This window comes from Chiloscyllium plagiosum, unplaced genomic scaffold, assembly GCF_037043375.1.
Source record: "Chiloscyllium plagiosum isolate Xiang-an unplaced genomic scaffold, Cpla_swu_hap1 HiC_scaffold_6, whole genome shotgun sequence".
Classification (NCBI taxonomy): domain Eukaryota; kingdom Metazoa; phylum Chordata; class Chondrichthyes; order Orectolobiformes; family Hemiscylliidae; genus Chiloscyllium; species Chiloscyllium plagiosum.
Genome location: NW_028270144.1, coordinates 12432232 through 12446025, shown reverse-complemented (window position 1 = coordinate 12446025; position 13794 = coordinate 12432232). Strand labels below are relative to the sequence as shown.

Below are 13794 nucleotides of genomic sequence, written 5' to 3'. Positions count from 1 at the left end.
GTCTGAACCAAAAACACTAAATCTTAGTCTTTGTACAATGGAGTCAATATGTCAGTCAACTATATGTTGGCAACAGTAACATAACAAGCGTAAAGCCCATAAGTCCAGGTTATCATACTTCCTGTTAATTAGTTATGAATCAACTTCCAGAAATTCTGGCTTCATGACAACCTGAGTCCATGTGGTCCATTTTATGAGCTAACTTTCAGAAAACCATAGCAAATTACTATTTGTACTTTTTCTGAATTTAGGACACCCAAAAAGCTTCAACCTAAATTACACTTCAGGTGTTCATACTTTGTAATGTTACTAAATCAACCAGCCATTTCATGAACATTTCATGACGTCCCTAAATCACAATGAGCCAACTGACCAGATAGTCAGTTCCTAGATGGTATTAGTTGAGAATTGAAATATTACAAGACACCAAAGGAATTCTCCTGCTCCTCTTTGGAAAGAAAATTGTATTGGGGCCTTGCATATTTATTCAAAGCCTCAGTTTAACTTTTGAGAGAGAAAGAGTGTGTGTGTGTGTGTGTGAGTGAGTGTGTGTGTGTGAGAGAGAGAGAGAGAGAGAGAGAGAGAAAAAGAGATGAATGTCATAACAGCAGTCTCTTCATACTTCAATGGAGTAATAACATTGATAATATCCTCATGTCCTTTTAAAGTCATTGTGTCATAAAGCCACAAAGATTACAACTATTGAGAAAAGGCTGACATTTAATGGTAAAACAAGGAGTTTGAAACAGAATGAATGATCACTGAATTAAATTAATAACATATTCATTTTCCAACAAATTATCTAATGTCAGAACAAAGCACTGAGCATTGAAAATTCCAAAATGATTCTTATAATGGACTTAACTTCTCTTGAAATTAAGAAAATAAAAGTCAAATGCATTAGCCATTTACTCAGTAAGCATGACTAATGTTTTGTGGTGCTCCTAGTCTTGCGATTATAATTTGGGCATTGCTAATAACATTGTTATACAAAAACTCAATCTTTGCATTATTATGTAATACACATGACAATTAGAATAGGGCAAATCAGATTAGAGAGATGAATGTGTGGCTCAAAGACAGGTATGGGAGAAATAGATCCTGGTTCATAGGGTACTGGCACTAATGCTGGGGAAATCAGAATTTGTACCAATAGGATGGTCCAAATCATCTGAACTGTTCTGGTGTCGGTTCTTGCCAACTACGTAAATAGAGTACTTTTATATACACTTGAGGCAAAGAAACATCTGCTAAACCAAAGAATAGAGTCAAGGTCAAAGAGAAAGATATTAATGCACTTACAGGAAGAGGTACAGTATTCAAGTTGAAGAGTTAATCAACAAGTAAGACTAGAAATTACAAGAGGAGTAAAAGGAATAAAAATAAAGACTTTGAATTTGAATGCACATGACTTTTCAAATAAAATAAATGAACAGACAGTGCAAGTAGAAGTGAATAAGTAACATCTCACAGACACTACAGATTCGCTGGGCTGAATGGCCTGCATTTCCTCTTATGTGTTATGATATTTTGGTCTAACTAAATGCTAGAAGTAGCGATAATTCAGGAAATGGATGAGCAGGAAGTAGTCTATAAAATGTAGGCGCTCTGAATGCCTTAGCCTAAAATCATACTGTGAGGTTAGCACAAGGGATGGCCAATAGGATCTTAATAGGTAGCTTGGAATTCTATGGTACTGCAGCTGTCTTAGCATCCACATTTGAAGTGGAGATGCAGCTTTTATAAAGTGCACATATCTTTTGTACTGAAGGGAGAAAGTAGTTTGTGAAAAGATAAAATCAAAATACAGTTCCTTCAAAGCAGCTAACAAGCAGAGTCCAATTTATAAATGCATGATTCCAACATAGCTCATTGATAAGTATTGGATACATTGGAGTGCCTTCATGTTATTTTGTTTTGGAGTGGTAAGGAATAAGTACATTATGACAAAAAACAGAAGCAAATTACAATCAGTGAGATAAACCTGCACAATGTTCATTTTTGACAATTTGACCAAGCTGATCTTCGAACTTGAGTAATTGTGAATTTCATATCCATTAATTTGCAGGTAAAATACATATGGAGGAGCAATAGTTTTAAAAGGCAAGTTAAACAAAAGGTCTGTTAGGTTGAATCTTGTTGAATGTCATAAAAAGCAGGTAAGGATAGCAACAGGCAAACCTGGCGTTGCAGTTGAAGATGCCTATATTGGGAATGAACCACCTCAAAAGAAGTGGTTTAAAACTAAAAAAGGACCACTGAAGCAGCAACATTTTATTGTGCTTCAGTCTCCGCCCTGAGTGAAGTTCATACAAGAGACAGTGTTGGTTGATATTTCGCAGTTAAAATAAATATGTGTGCTGATTGTCTTCATAATTACTGAGGAATAAAATAACAGCAACTTCTGGTATCTACAGGTGATCAAAAATGAGGAATATTTAATCGGAGTAGCCCTGTGCTCACTCTGCTATCCTTGTACCTTGCTGAATGACTTGCCATGGACAGGCATAGAACACTGTAAAGATGGCCTGGTTAAATGTCAAAAAAGACTTGGCCTCGCTCAGTGTAAGTAGATTTTGAACAATGTGGTAAACCTTAAATTGCTGCCAATCAATTTATCTGACATAAAATATTTAAAAATCTGGAGTCTTACTCCTGCTGAACTAAATTATTATTGGAAGTTTTAAGAACGTTTTTTCCTGTTTCTTTAATAGTTCTCTCGTAATCACAATTTTTTGCTACTTATGTAACTAACTATCTGGACATAATTTTAGGGAATGGTTAGCTCAGTTGGGTAGATGGCTGGTTATGCAGAGTGACACCAACAGCATGGGTACAATTACTGCACTAACGGAGATTACCTTAAGAAGTATTTTCTTTCTTAACCTGCCCCTTTGCCTTAGGCCTGGTGACCCTCAGGTTAAACCATCACCAGTCATCTCTCCCTAATGGTCTGGTAAGACTATGGTGACTTTAGCATATGTAATTTTACATTTAAAAAAATTGCATATTTCCTGGTTTAGGTTCTGTGTTCTTCACTTTCATTGATGAAACAGGCCATTACCTGCCCTGTACGCCATGGATCTAAGATGTTCAGTGCAAGGTTCTGCATGATTTCAGCTCTCTAGTTACTGAAAATGCAATGTAAAAACTTACAGAACATCGAGAGGAAAGTGTAAGTCCAATCAGCAGCAAATGTCATTTTTTTTCAACACAGGCTACAAACTCCTGACATACATATAATCCCACCACTTGTGATAATCAATATATTTCGAGGTTAATAATAAGCCTGAGATAATCATGGGTTTATAAACTTTCCTTAAGGAGTTAGTCTTAGATAAGCATTGTCTTTGAATGGGTTTTGTATTTTGGAGGGAAAAAAAAGTTCCTTTATAAAGTAATTTCAAATACAATTGGTAATGCTTGGGGTATAATAAGGATATTTTATATTGTCACAAAGCTGGTCCTTTTACAAGGTTACGTTGTCCTTGATTTTCAGAGAGAGGTTCTAAACGACCCAGGTTCCATCATGTCTGAAGTTTAAATGGTTCATTGGGGCCCTGTTGTTTATACCTAACAGATAATGTCTCAGGCAGAAAACTTTCAAGTCTTTGAAAAAAACTGGCATAATCAAGGGCGTGGCCAGCTCTCTAGCTGCACAGGTCAGTTCAGTGCGGGGGTTAGTTGAGTCAGGGTCACAATTGAAAGTGGACGATCTCCCTCTCCTTCTGACTTGGTAACCTGTAAGCTTTACTCTTTGTGCTAAGGGATCTGTTTATTGGGTCTGTCACAAGTATTTTGGAACAGCATCATTAAGTCAAGACAGCCTATCGGGTTTGGATAGGATAAGTTATTCGGGTATTCTATTTTCGGTTTGTTGTGTTTCATTTCGTAATTTCATACATAAATACTCGGCAGTCTGACCAGCTAACTCACTCTGGGAATATCCACTATACACTTACCTGAAACAAATAACAAAGTTATGGTCTGGGCTACCTGCTTAAAACTGCTTTGAGGGGTCAGGCCTGGCCCATAACAATATTTATATCGGGCTTCCGATGATCACCAGATATCTCAATCTGCTTCACCACCTGTGAGAGTTCTGTAATACAATTGATATATAATCTCTGCTATATCATTGGAAACATGTCCATCAAAGTGCACTTCGCAAACTCACTAAAATTATGATAACAAGATAATGTATTTTGAAAGTTTATTTGAGAAATAAATAATGGCCAGAGCACCAGAGATATCTTCATATTTGCCCTGGTCACATAACATTTTCACATCCACTCGAGTAAGTAGACAGGGCCTCAGTTTAACGTCTTGTCCAAAAGGCACCACCTCTGACAATACGCAGTGCTCCCTTAGCACTGCATTGGAATGTCAATCTGATTTTTGTGCTCAGTTCTTGGAGTAGTGCTTCATTCTGGGACCTTGGTGATTTAAAAAAGGTGAGAGTGTGCTACCAACTGAGCCGCAGCTGACACACAATTCTTTTATATATAAATTCATGGTTACGCTGAAATTTTATCTTGGAAAATGAGTTAGATTAAGCAGGAAACTAATTCCTGTGCAGATAAAAATGCATCTCCCTATATTGAAGGATACTATTTACCTGTGTTTTTGTTCTCAGATTTCAGTGGAAATGAAAACTGAACGACTTCTACAATGAGCAGATCATGGGTTCCAACAGTTTACTGCCAAAGAAGTGGAGGTGAAAAGCAACCTTAAGTCTTCTGCCCTCTCTCACCTAGTGTATGAGAAATCACGCAATCAAGCAAAGACAGAAAATAATTCTGCAAATAAATTAATTAAGTGAAACAACACATTAGTTATGTTCTTCCAACAACCCCCCCACCCCCCCCTCAACCCGGGCACTTCACAGAAGCATTACAACGCAAAATGTCACTGAACCACACAAAGTGTTCTTAGGCCAGATGATCAAAAGGTTAATCCATGAGGTTCTGAGAAGAGGGTAAAGGTGAATGAGAGAATGGGCGACTGACTCACTTGTACAACAATGTGATTTTCAAGCTGTCCTGTTTGTTGAGGCCTCCACATGATTGAGAAGCTACCTCGCAAGAGAAAAAACAAACAAACAGGTGATGGCTGTTTCCTTTGTAGAACAGGCAAATATGATTGTTAAGAGAACAGTGTCGAGAATGTGGTGCTGGAAATGCACAGCCGGTCAGGCAGCATCCGAGGAGCAGGAGAATCGGTATTTCGAGCATAAGTCCAGGATGCTGCCTGACTTACTGCGCACTTCCAACACCACACTCTCAACTCTGACCTCCAGTCCTCCCTTTCTCCTTGTTAAGAGAACAACTGAAGAACAATTAATAAGGTGTTAAGATTTTACTGAATGTCTTGGGTTCAAGTGTCACCTGTGTTATCATATGTCTGGACAGATTGATTAAAACAGCAATGTAGCTCCTATGGTTTGTCATCATCTTGTCCAAGCTGATGGGAGCATTGCAGGCACCCCTTACCTGAAGCAGCAGCAATTAATGCTTATGTAATAATTTGAAAGGACTTTCACAAAGCAGAAGCTTGAGCACATTGACTAGCCCACCATTCTTCAAGTGGAGCTATCAGATTATGATTGGTAACAAAGAGAGAGGATCTTAGAAAACATGTCTTTTGGGGCATCTGCAGTCTGGAATGCTCAAGACTCTATAATCCAGTCTCCATCCAACCTATTGTTATGTCAGAGAGCTGGGCAACAGCTGGACATTGGACCAGAGCAGGTCTGAGAAGGTAAAGGAATCTGGCAAGTTGGTGAGGTTGGCATGCTCAAAGACCCACCTCCATATTCTGGGAAATGTCCTTGTTATATTCAAAACTCCAATCCTTTATGTCCTCACCTACATCTTCCCCCTCCATATCTCCAATGCTCCCTCATATCCTTCAATTTTCTACGCTCCCTCATATCCCCCAAGCCTGATTCGTATCCATTCAGCAAGTTTGCACTTGATACACAACCAGTTGGTCATATAATCACGCTGGCAAGCCTTTGAACTGCTCGTAAAATAAAATTCCCTAAAAGTGTTCCTTTCCTTCTCCATAAAATGCCCATTTTATCTTCGTAAAGGAAACCTTCAATTCACTTTATACTTCTTAATTTTATCCAAATACATATACAAACAATGAAAGAAACATTGCAAAGCTCAGATTATTCAAAATTAATAAAAGGTATCAATCATATAAAAGCTAAGCTTTCTCCCTGTAGTCATGATTCGGAGATGCCAGTGTTGGACTGGGGTGTACAAAGTTAAAAATCACAACACCAGATTGTGAACCACCTGATGAAGGAGCTTCGCTCCTAAAGCTCGTGTGCTTCCAATTAAACCTGTTGGACTATAATCTGGTGTTGTGTGACTTTTTAAACTTTCTCCCTGTGTTTGAAGAAACAGCCCGCTGCTGAGCTAATGGACTCTGCTCATGAGGGTTTTGCTTACATAGATTGCAGAGGATTGCGATCTTGATCATTTTATTACTTTGTAAAATCTTGATCTTTCCTTTGAAGGATATTTCAATACATGTGTTTATTTGGACAAGATTTAGAGGTATAAATTGGGCTGAAGGTTTCCTCAACACAACCTTATGAACTGTCCTTGATGGACAGCTTTACAAGTTCAACTGATTATCAAAGAGAATGTTGAATGCTTAATTAATTATTTTTGTTTCTAATTCAAAACTAAGTTTCCTCTATGATTCACAACTCCTTGGAGAGACCATAAGCCAATTCTCTGAATAAAACAAGCTACATTCCATCAAAAAAAAACAAAAGAATTGTGGATGCTGGAAACCTGAAACAAAAAGAGAAATTGCTGGAAAATCTCAGCAGAGACTTGGCAGGATCGGCAGAGAGGAATCAGAGTTAATGTTTCAGGGTGCAGAGACCTGTCTTCAGAACGGACAGTAGTTAGGAAAAGCTTGGTACTTATGCTGAAGATAGGGTGGACATGGGGGTTGAGGGGGGTGGGGGGGGGGAAAGAGTAAACGATAGGTGGAGATAGAGCCTAAAGAGAGTAAAATGGTTGGACAGACAAAGCAGTGGATAACGGTCAACCAAGGAAAATGAATGGCTGTTAATAGGTTATATGTGATAGCACCCTATGTGATGACAAGGCCAGGTGTGTGGGGGTGGTGGAAAGAGTTGGGGGACGGTGCTCAAGTCTGAAAATTGTTCAATGCAATACTGAATCCAGGAAACTGCAGGGTTCCCAAGTCAAAAATGAGAGGCTGTTCTTCTAGCTTGCGCTAAGCTTTGCTGGAGCACAGCAACAAATCTGGGACAGAGGTATTAGCCAGGGAACATGTGAGTTCATCTGGCAAACAATTGGAATCTCAGGGTCTTTCTCGTGAACAGAACGTAGGTGTCCGATGAAGTGATCACCTAGTCTGCACTTCAATTCCCCAAAAATGTAGAGATGATCATATTGTGAGCAGTGAATACAGTAGACAAGATTGAGTCTAGTGCAGGTAAAGTGCTGCTTCACCTGGAAGGTGTGTCCAGGGCCTTCGATACAGAGGAGGAAGAGAAGGAGGAGGAGGAGGTAATAGGCAGGTGCTACACCTTATGCGATTCCATCAAAATTGTGAGGAGCTTGAAATGTTGATGCAGTCAAAGGTTTTACGCAAGCTTACTAGTCATGCTCTTCAGCTGCATTTGCAAAACTGACTGGAAAGAGGAATGGGAATTAATTCCAAAAAGATCAGGCCCTGTCCACCATTTTTATTGACCTCCCAACTCAGTAAAACCATGGTCATCACTTCTGAAACTGAGCATCAGTTTCTCAAAGGTGCAGAAGCTGTAAGAAAGATCATCAGCTCCAATAACAGTCACATGGTGGACTTTGCTGGTTTATTTTTTCATAAAGCATGGGTATGACTGGCTGGTCCAGCATTTCTTTGCCCATCCAAAGTTGCCCTTGGAAAGATGGCAGTGAACTGGTTTCTTGATCTGCTGTGGTGTGGCTTGACACACAGTGCTGTATGGGAAGGTGTTCCAAGATTTTTAACCAGCATGAGAGAAGCAATGTACTTCCAAGTCAGGATAGTGTGATGTTTGGAAGCAAGCTTATGGTGGTGGTCCCACACAAGTGCTACTCTAGGTTGGTCATACCATAGCTTTGGAAGAAGCTGTTGTAGGAAATTTGGTGCATGTTGTCACAAGTACACACTGCTGTCACTAAGTCTACGAGTAAATAAAGATTTAATATGGTGGCTGAGGTGCCAAAGCATTGAGTTTTTTTTTTGTCTGGTTAGGTAAAGCTTCAAATATTGTTAGAGTTCCAGGCTAGTGGAGAGAATTCCAGCACATCCCTGACTTGTGCCTTGGACATGATGGACAGCTTTGGGGAAACTAATGGTGAGCTACTTGCTACCAAATTCCTAGTTTCAGACCTGCTCTTATAGCCTCTGTATTTATAAGGCTGATTCACTTCAATTTCTGATCAATGCGAACTTCCCAGGTTGTTGATAGTAGTGATTCAGTATTAGTAATCCCATTGAATGTCGGGGGAGATGATTAGGCTCTCTCTTGTTGGAAATAGTCATTTTCTGGAGCTAATATAACCTGCCACATATCCAGATCCAAGTTTTGGTTTAAATGGATATTAGCTGCTTCAGTTCTGAGGAGTCATGAATGTTGCTGCACAATCATCAGTGTACATCCCTGCTTCTGATGTTATGGAGGGAAAGTCATTGATGAATCAGCTGAAGATGGTTGGGCTGTGGACACTAATCTGAGGAACTCCTGCAGAGATATCCTGGAGATGAGATGATTTACTTCCAACAATTACAACTATCTTTCTTTACACTAAATATGAGCATCTGATCTGATGGCTTAGACTCCAATCAAGTGATGGTGCTGCTTCCTCAGAATCTCATCCTCAGGTGCCACTGATCAGGCAGAAGCTCTTGGTTCTGTACATGCAGAAATACACAGAGGTGTAGTTTAGTGAGGAAAGGTGAAATGTATGGGAGGCGAGAAGTGCGTGGATTTCTACCATCTTATACATCCTACTGTCTTACAGAATGAGGATGGTCGGGTGTGAGAAAGTATGTGGATAGGAAGACAACAACAGCCTGGATGGTTTGACTGTTGCTCGCTGTCAGAGCCTTGCTGACTCTCTGGCTAAAGGCCGAACAAGGGATGGAGGACATACAGCAGTGCTTGACCCTCCCAAATGTAATTGTTTCCCAATTTGTGCTACTTTGTCCTGCAAGAGAGAGAAGAATGTCAGTGAGTGTGTTGTACTGACCAATAGTAACAACAGCCACCACCTGTATTCATATTAGCATTTTAACTATTCGACATGGAGCCACAGGGCAGATGACCAAAAGCTCAAAGTTCAAAAGGTATGTTGCAAGTTTGGTCTTAAATATGAAAGTGAGATATCAAGATGCAGAAATTTTAAGGAAGGAATCAGAGGCTCAGAGCCCTGGCAACTGAAGATACAATCGTCAACAGTGCAGCAATTAAAACTAGGGATGCTTAGGAGGCTAGAATTGGAGGAACACAAATACAAGGCAGGTTGAGAAGCTGTCTTAGGGGAAATAAATGAAAGATCTAAGAAGCAAGTCTGAAGCTTGCACACGTGGTGAATGCACGAGGCTGAAGTGGACTAAATGAATGTTCAGGGTGAAAGTGAGGACTGTAGATGTTGGAAATTAGAGTCGAGAGTGTGGTGCTGGAAAAGCACAGCAGGTCAGGCAGCATCCAGGGAGCAGGAGAATCGACTAATGAAGGGCTTTTGCCCAAAATGTCAATTTTCCTGCTCCTCGGATGCTGCATGACCTGCTGTGCTTTTCCACCACCACACTCTTGATTCATAATGAATATTCAATATGGATCCTGATTGCTGGGAAACTAAATGACAAACAGCATTTTGAGCTGTGTGTGAAATTAGTGGTGCACTTGGTAGCAGATGGTGTGAGGTCTTTGAACATTTTTTGGCACCATATCCAGTTCCTCAGGGACTGATTGCTGGCATTGACCTCAATGGTTATCTGTACAATTCCTTTTTCTACCCTTGTCTGGAGGACATCCTTGCTCTCTGTGGAAAAATGAGCTCTCTCCTTCTTTCAATATTGTTCATTAAGGCTTCAAGCACTGCAAGACAAAACCTAGATTTGTTTCTGTTCAGTCTGCTGTTCCATTGTTCTGGCTTCTTCCTACTCAGAGACTTATTCCCAGCCACTTCCAGCTGTTCCAATTGTACTCTTTCTTACTGCAGAAGGATTTCTTGCTCAGTGTTTGAACTAGTTACAACACCCAATGCAGCTGGAATACTTCACCCTTTAAGAGATGCTGACTACTTGTAAGGAGGTGCAGCTACCTTTAATTCGTTTTGGCCTTGGACAACCTTGAGCCCTACTATGAGAAGCCATCCAAGAAAGCATTTTGCATTTGGCTGCGCACCTCAAAACATGCCTACAATGCTTCCATTGGCTGTGGGATAATCAGAAAGCCCAATCCCCAAACCACCACGGGCCTTCCTGAACTTTCAACTCTTTCAAAATTAAAATCTGAACAGGTTCTGAAACAATCAGGGGTAACTACAATGATTCACATACATTTGGTCATTAAGAAACAGCTATTCAGTGTTATTTTCTTCCTGACAGTTTAACTGTTAATTTACTACACTGCCCATGAGCAAAGCAGTGTGACAAGAATGGTATTTGATACAATTACATTATTACATACTGACAATAATACTGAAACATCTGTGCGTTCGTCTCTTGTAAATTACTATCCATATACACAGATGTCTGAATAAATCTCAAAAATGAAGAGGAAAGTGGATTCTAAATAAAGAATTTGGCATTTACCAGAGTGTGCTCTGTTTAGTTTACAACATAAATGTCTTCAATTTGATTCTGTTATACAGTGTTTCATTGTGTATTATACTTTTTTTATTTATTCAGGGCTCATCTACCATCAGATGATATAGCAAGGTTAGATTTAAATGCTTACTCCAACCTGACCATATAAATTTGTAAATTGTTCATGTGACTTTAAGACTGATCCATAAGCACTCAACTCTAGATTGTTAAAAACTGCTGTAGGTTTTATTTCTATTGACTGAACTTACATTTTTTTTTCAATAGTACTGTTCTTATGCCTATTAAGTTCTAGGGCAGAGATTTATCCTGCAGTGTTGCAGTTTACCTTCATTGAACAAGCAAACCTCCTACTGCTTTAGCATTCCTGGAAGCAACTTCCTCTGCTTTACCTAACAGAAATTCTGGACATGTTCCACACAATATCTTTCATAAAAATCTACTTTTAGATGTTGCACCCTCCCCCAAGATCCCTTCAATGTGACTAGATTAATAAACAGTAATTGTCATCAACTCCCATCCATTTTGAAGAAAATACCTACTTATTAGAAGCTGCAGTATGCATTGCTCTGGTAACACCCCTTTATATTTCTATTCATCCGTAGAGCAGCACACAATTTCTCAGTCTGACCTAACAGGGTACAATTTCCAGCCAAGTTTGCAACATTGCCTTCTGTACAACAGCATGAGCTTCTCCATTATTGTGTTAGCGTCAAAGTGTTCTTTAAGTAAACAGTTTCCTTTCAAAAAATAATTGCTGGTTGCACATTTCTACTCTTTTCTTTCAATAAACCTATCCTTTCTCTAAATGGCTTTTCAAACTTTGCTGTACTAACAGGTTAGTTTGAAGGGTCAGTGGGAGTGCAGCATATTTTTATTTTATGAATTGAAATTACATTATTCTGACATTTGTGTAGGCACCCACAACTAAAATTCTAAAATGCCAGTCAACAGATAGCACAAAAGCAGAACAAATATGCATCACAGAGAGAAATTTGGATTAATATAAGCTAAATATTCCCATTTCAAGTTAGGCTATGGTGTGATCAGCAATGCAGCAGATCAGAAACTTAGACAGCCTTATGTTTCACTGCAGTTAAACAGATTCCACAGCTACAATCTTTTGGTTAAACCAAAAAACAAAGACATTAAATGTTTGTTTGAAATAATTCACTTTAATTTCCACAAGACAATGTCCAAATGGTTAACTTGTAATTTTGAATGAAAAGCATATATAGATTTTTTTTAAAAATGAAGCTCCATTTCAGAGTCTTTTTCTGCAATTGACTAGAATGCCTAGAAATTATTGAAGATTTTTTAAAACTGCAGCAGGATCATTTCATCATATTTTTAGTTGGCTCAAATAGTAAAAGCTACCTCTGCCAACAAATGGCATGGCAAGTAAAAAATCATCTCAGACATTAAAAATTGAATACAGCATGCTGAGTAGTTTTGCTGCTTAACCATTAACCATTTTGTACTAAATTCTTTCATCTACTGAACTATTAAATGAGCTGTTTTCATACACATTGATTAAAACACAAGACAGATATTCAAAACAGTCACTGGAAAGGTTATCTTTGGTACTTACAGCATTTAATAAAATGGTAATGGGACATTTTATCCCATTCAAAATGTTGTCATCTTACAGGTTCTTGTATTCTCCCTCGATGAAGCATCCATGACCAAAAAATGCACCAGTGTCCCAACACTGTACTTTGTTTACCTCAATATACATTATTCAAAAGAAATTGCATATGAGGACCTTGCAAGAGCAAGCAGCCCTCTGCAACACTCGATAAGCTTGAGTCAGGATAAACCTCTTGATCCGTAACTACAGCACGTGCTATTATAGCACAATTGATTGACTATACTCCTAATTCCACATCCCTGGAAAAGGGAAGATTTAATTGGTACACAGCTGAACTCCTCCAGGATTGAAGTGTTTAAAGCAGCATTGTGACTCTTATAGCCAGTAAAGGAAACCACTTTTAAATGAGTTTAGAATTATTACTAATGAGCACTATTGAGCAGGTTTAATTTAAATACTGGGAAATTGCATTTGGAATGAGTCAGATTTTTATTTTGCATATACTTCCTCTGAGCAGTTTAATGTTAAAGCATTTTCATGCAAATATTGTGAAAACCAAAACTGATTACTCTTCTCTGAGAAATTCCTGTCTTCATTTTAAATCAACCTTACAGCCCAAATCACTGTATTAAAATGTTAAACAGCTGATGCCATAATAAGTTACAATTAAAATTCTCAAAGCCAAAACAAATTTTAAGCAAACACATCCTATTGCTACTTTAATCAGGGTATAGCATTTTAATGTTAAATTAATTAAACAGTAAAATAAAAGCTAATCCTCACATTTGTTGTAATATGTATTACACGTTACATCGACAATAGAAGAGCCTTAATGCATGTTGAGTGAACTTGAACATGGTGGTTCAATGGTTAGCATTGTTACCTCACAACGCTAGGGACCCTGGTAAACCTCCTCTGCACGGTTCAATTCCAAACCCAGGCAACTGGCTGTGTGGAGTTTCCATATTCTTCCTATGTCTGCACAGGCTTCCTCCCACAGTCCAAGGATGTGTGGATTAGCTATAGGAAATGCAGGGTTTCCGGCCACATAGACTGCCCCCATACTGTGGGGATTCTATGATGCTACTTGAAACTTTTCACATATTTTTGAGTCCAGCTTAACCACATTAAGCAATGGGAGAGCTCATCTCTTCATTGACCCTGATTTCCCCACCACAGGCTGATCATTTTGGGAGGGGGTTATGTCTGTCAATATACAGCATTATTTTATTAATCGAGATTTCTGTCATTCTGGAATGCTTACATCAAATTATCTCAATTCTTTGTCACTACTGAATGTTAACCAGAATTAGACATTGGGATGTTTTTATTTCTCCATTTGGTGCAAT

The 13794-nt window shown here is 38.9% G+C and overlaps 1 protein-coding gene across 2 annotated transcripts in view; it reads right to left on the bottom strand.

The window, feature by feature from the left end:
• The window catches only part of myo16 (myosin XVI), a 391172-nt gene extending 378477 nt beyond the window's left edge, over window positions 1-12695 (bottom strand). The window contains exons 1-2 of one of the 2 annotated variants that reach the window (XM_087987876.1): window positions 12446-12695; window positions 4619-4753 (exon numbers count right to left, since the gene is read on the bottom strand). Coding sequence is in view for 1 of the 2 variants with exons in the window: in XM_087987875.1 (XP_087844001.1) it covers window positions 12446-12473 (28 nt within the window). In the remaining variant the exon portion in view is untranslated. The remainder of the gene's footprint in view (window positions 1-4618; window positions 4754-12445) is intronic. The other variant, XM_087987875.1, reaches the window with a different exon arrangement.
• Between the last annotated feature and the right edge of the window lie 1099 nt (window positions 12696-13794).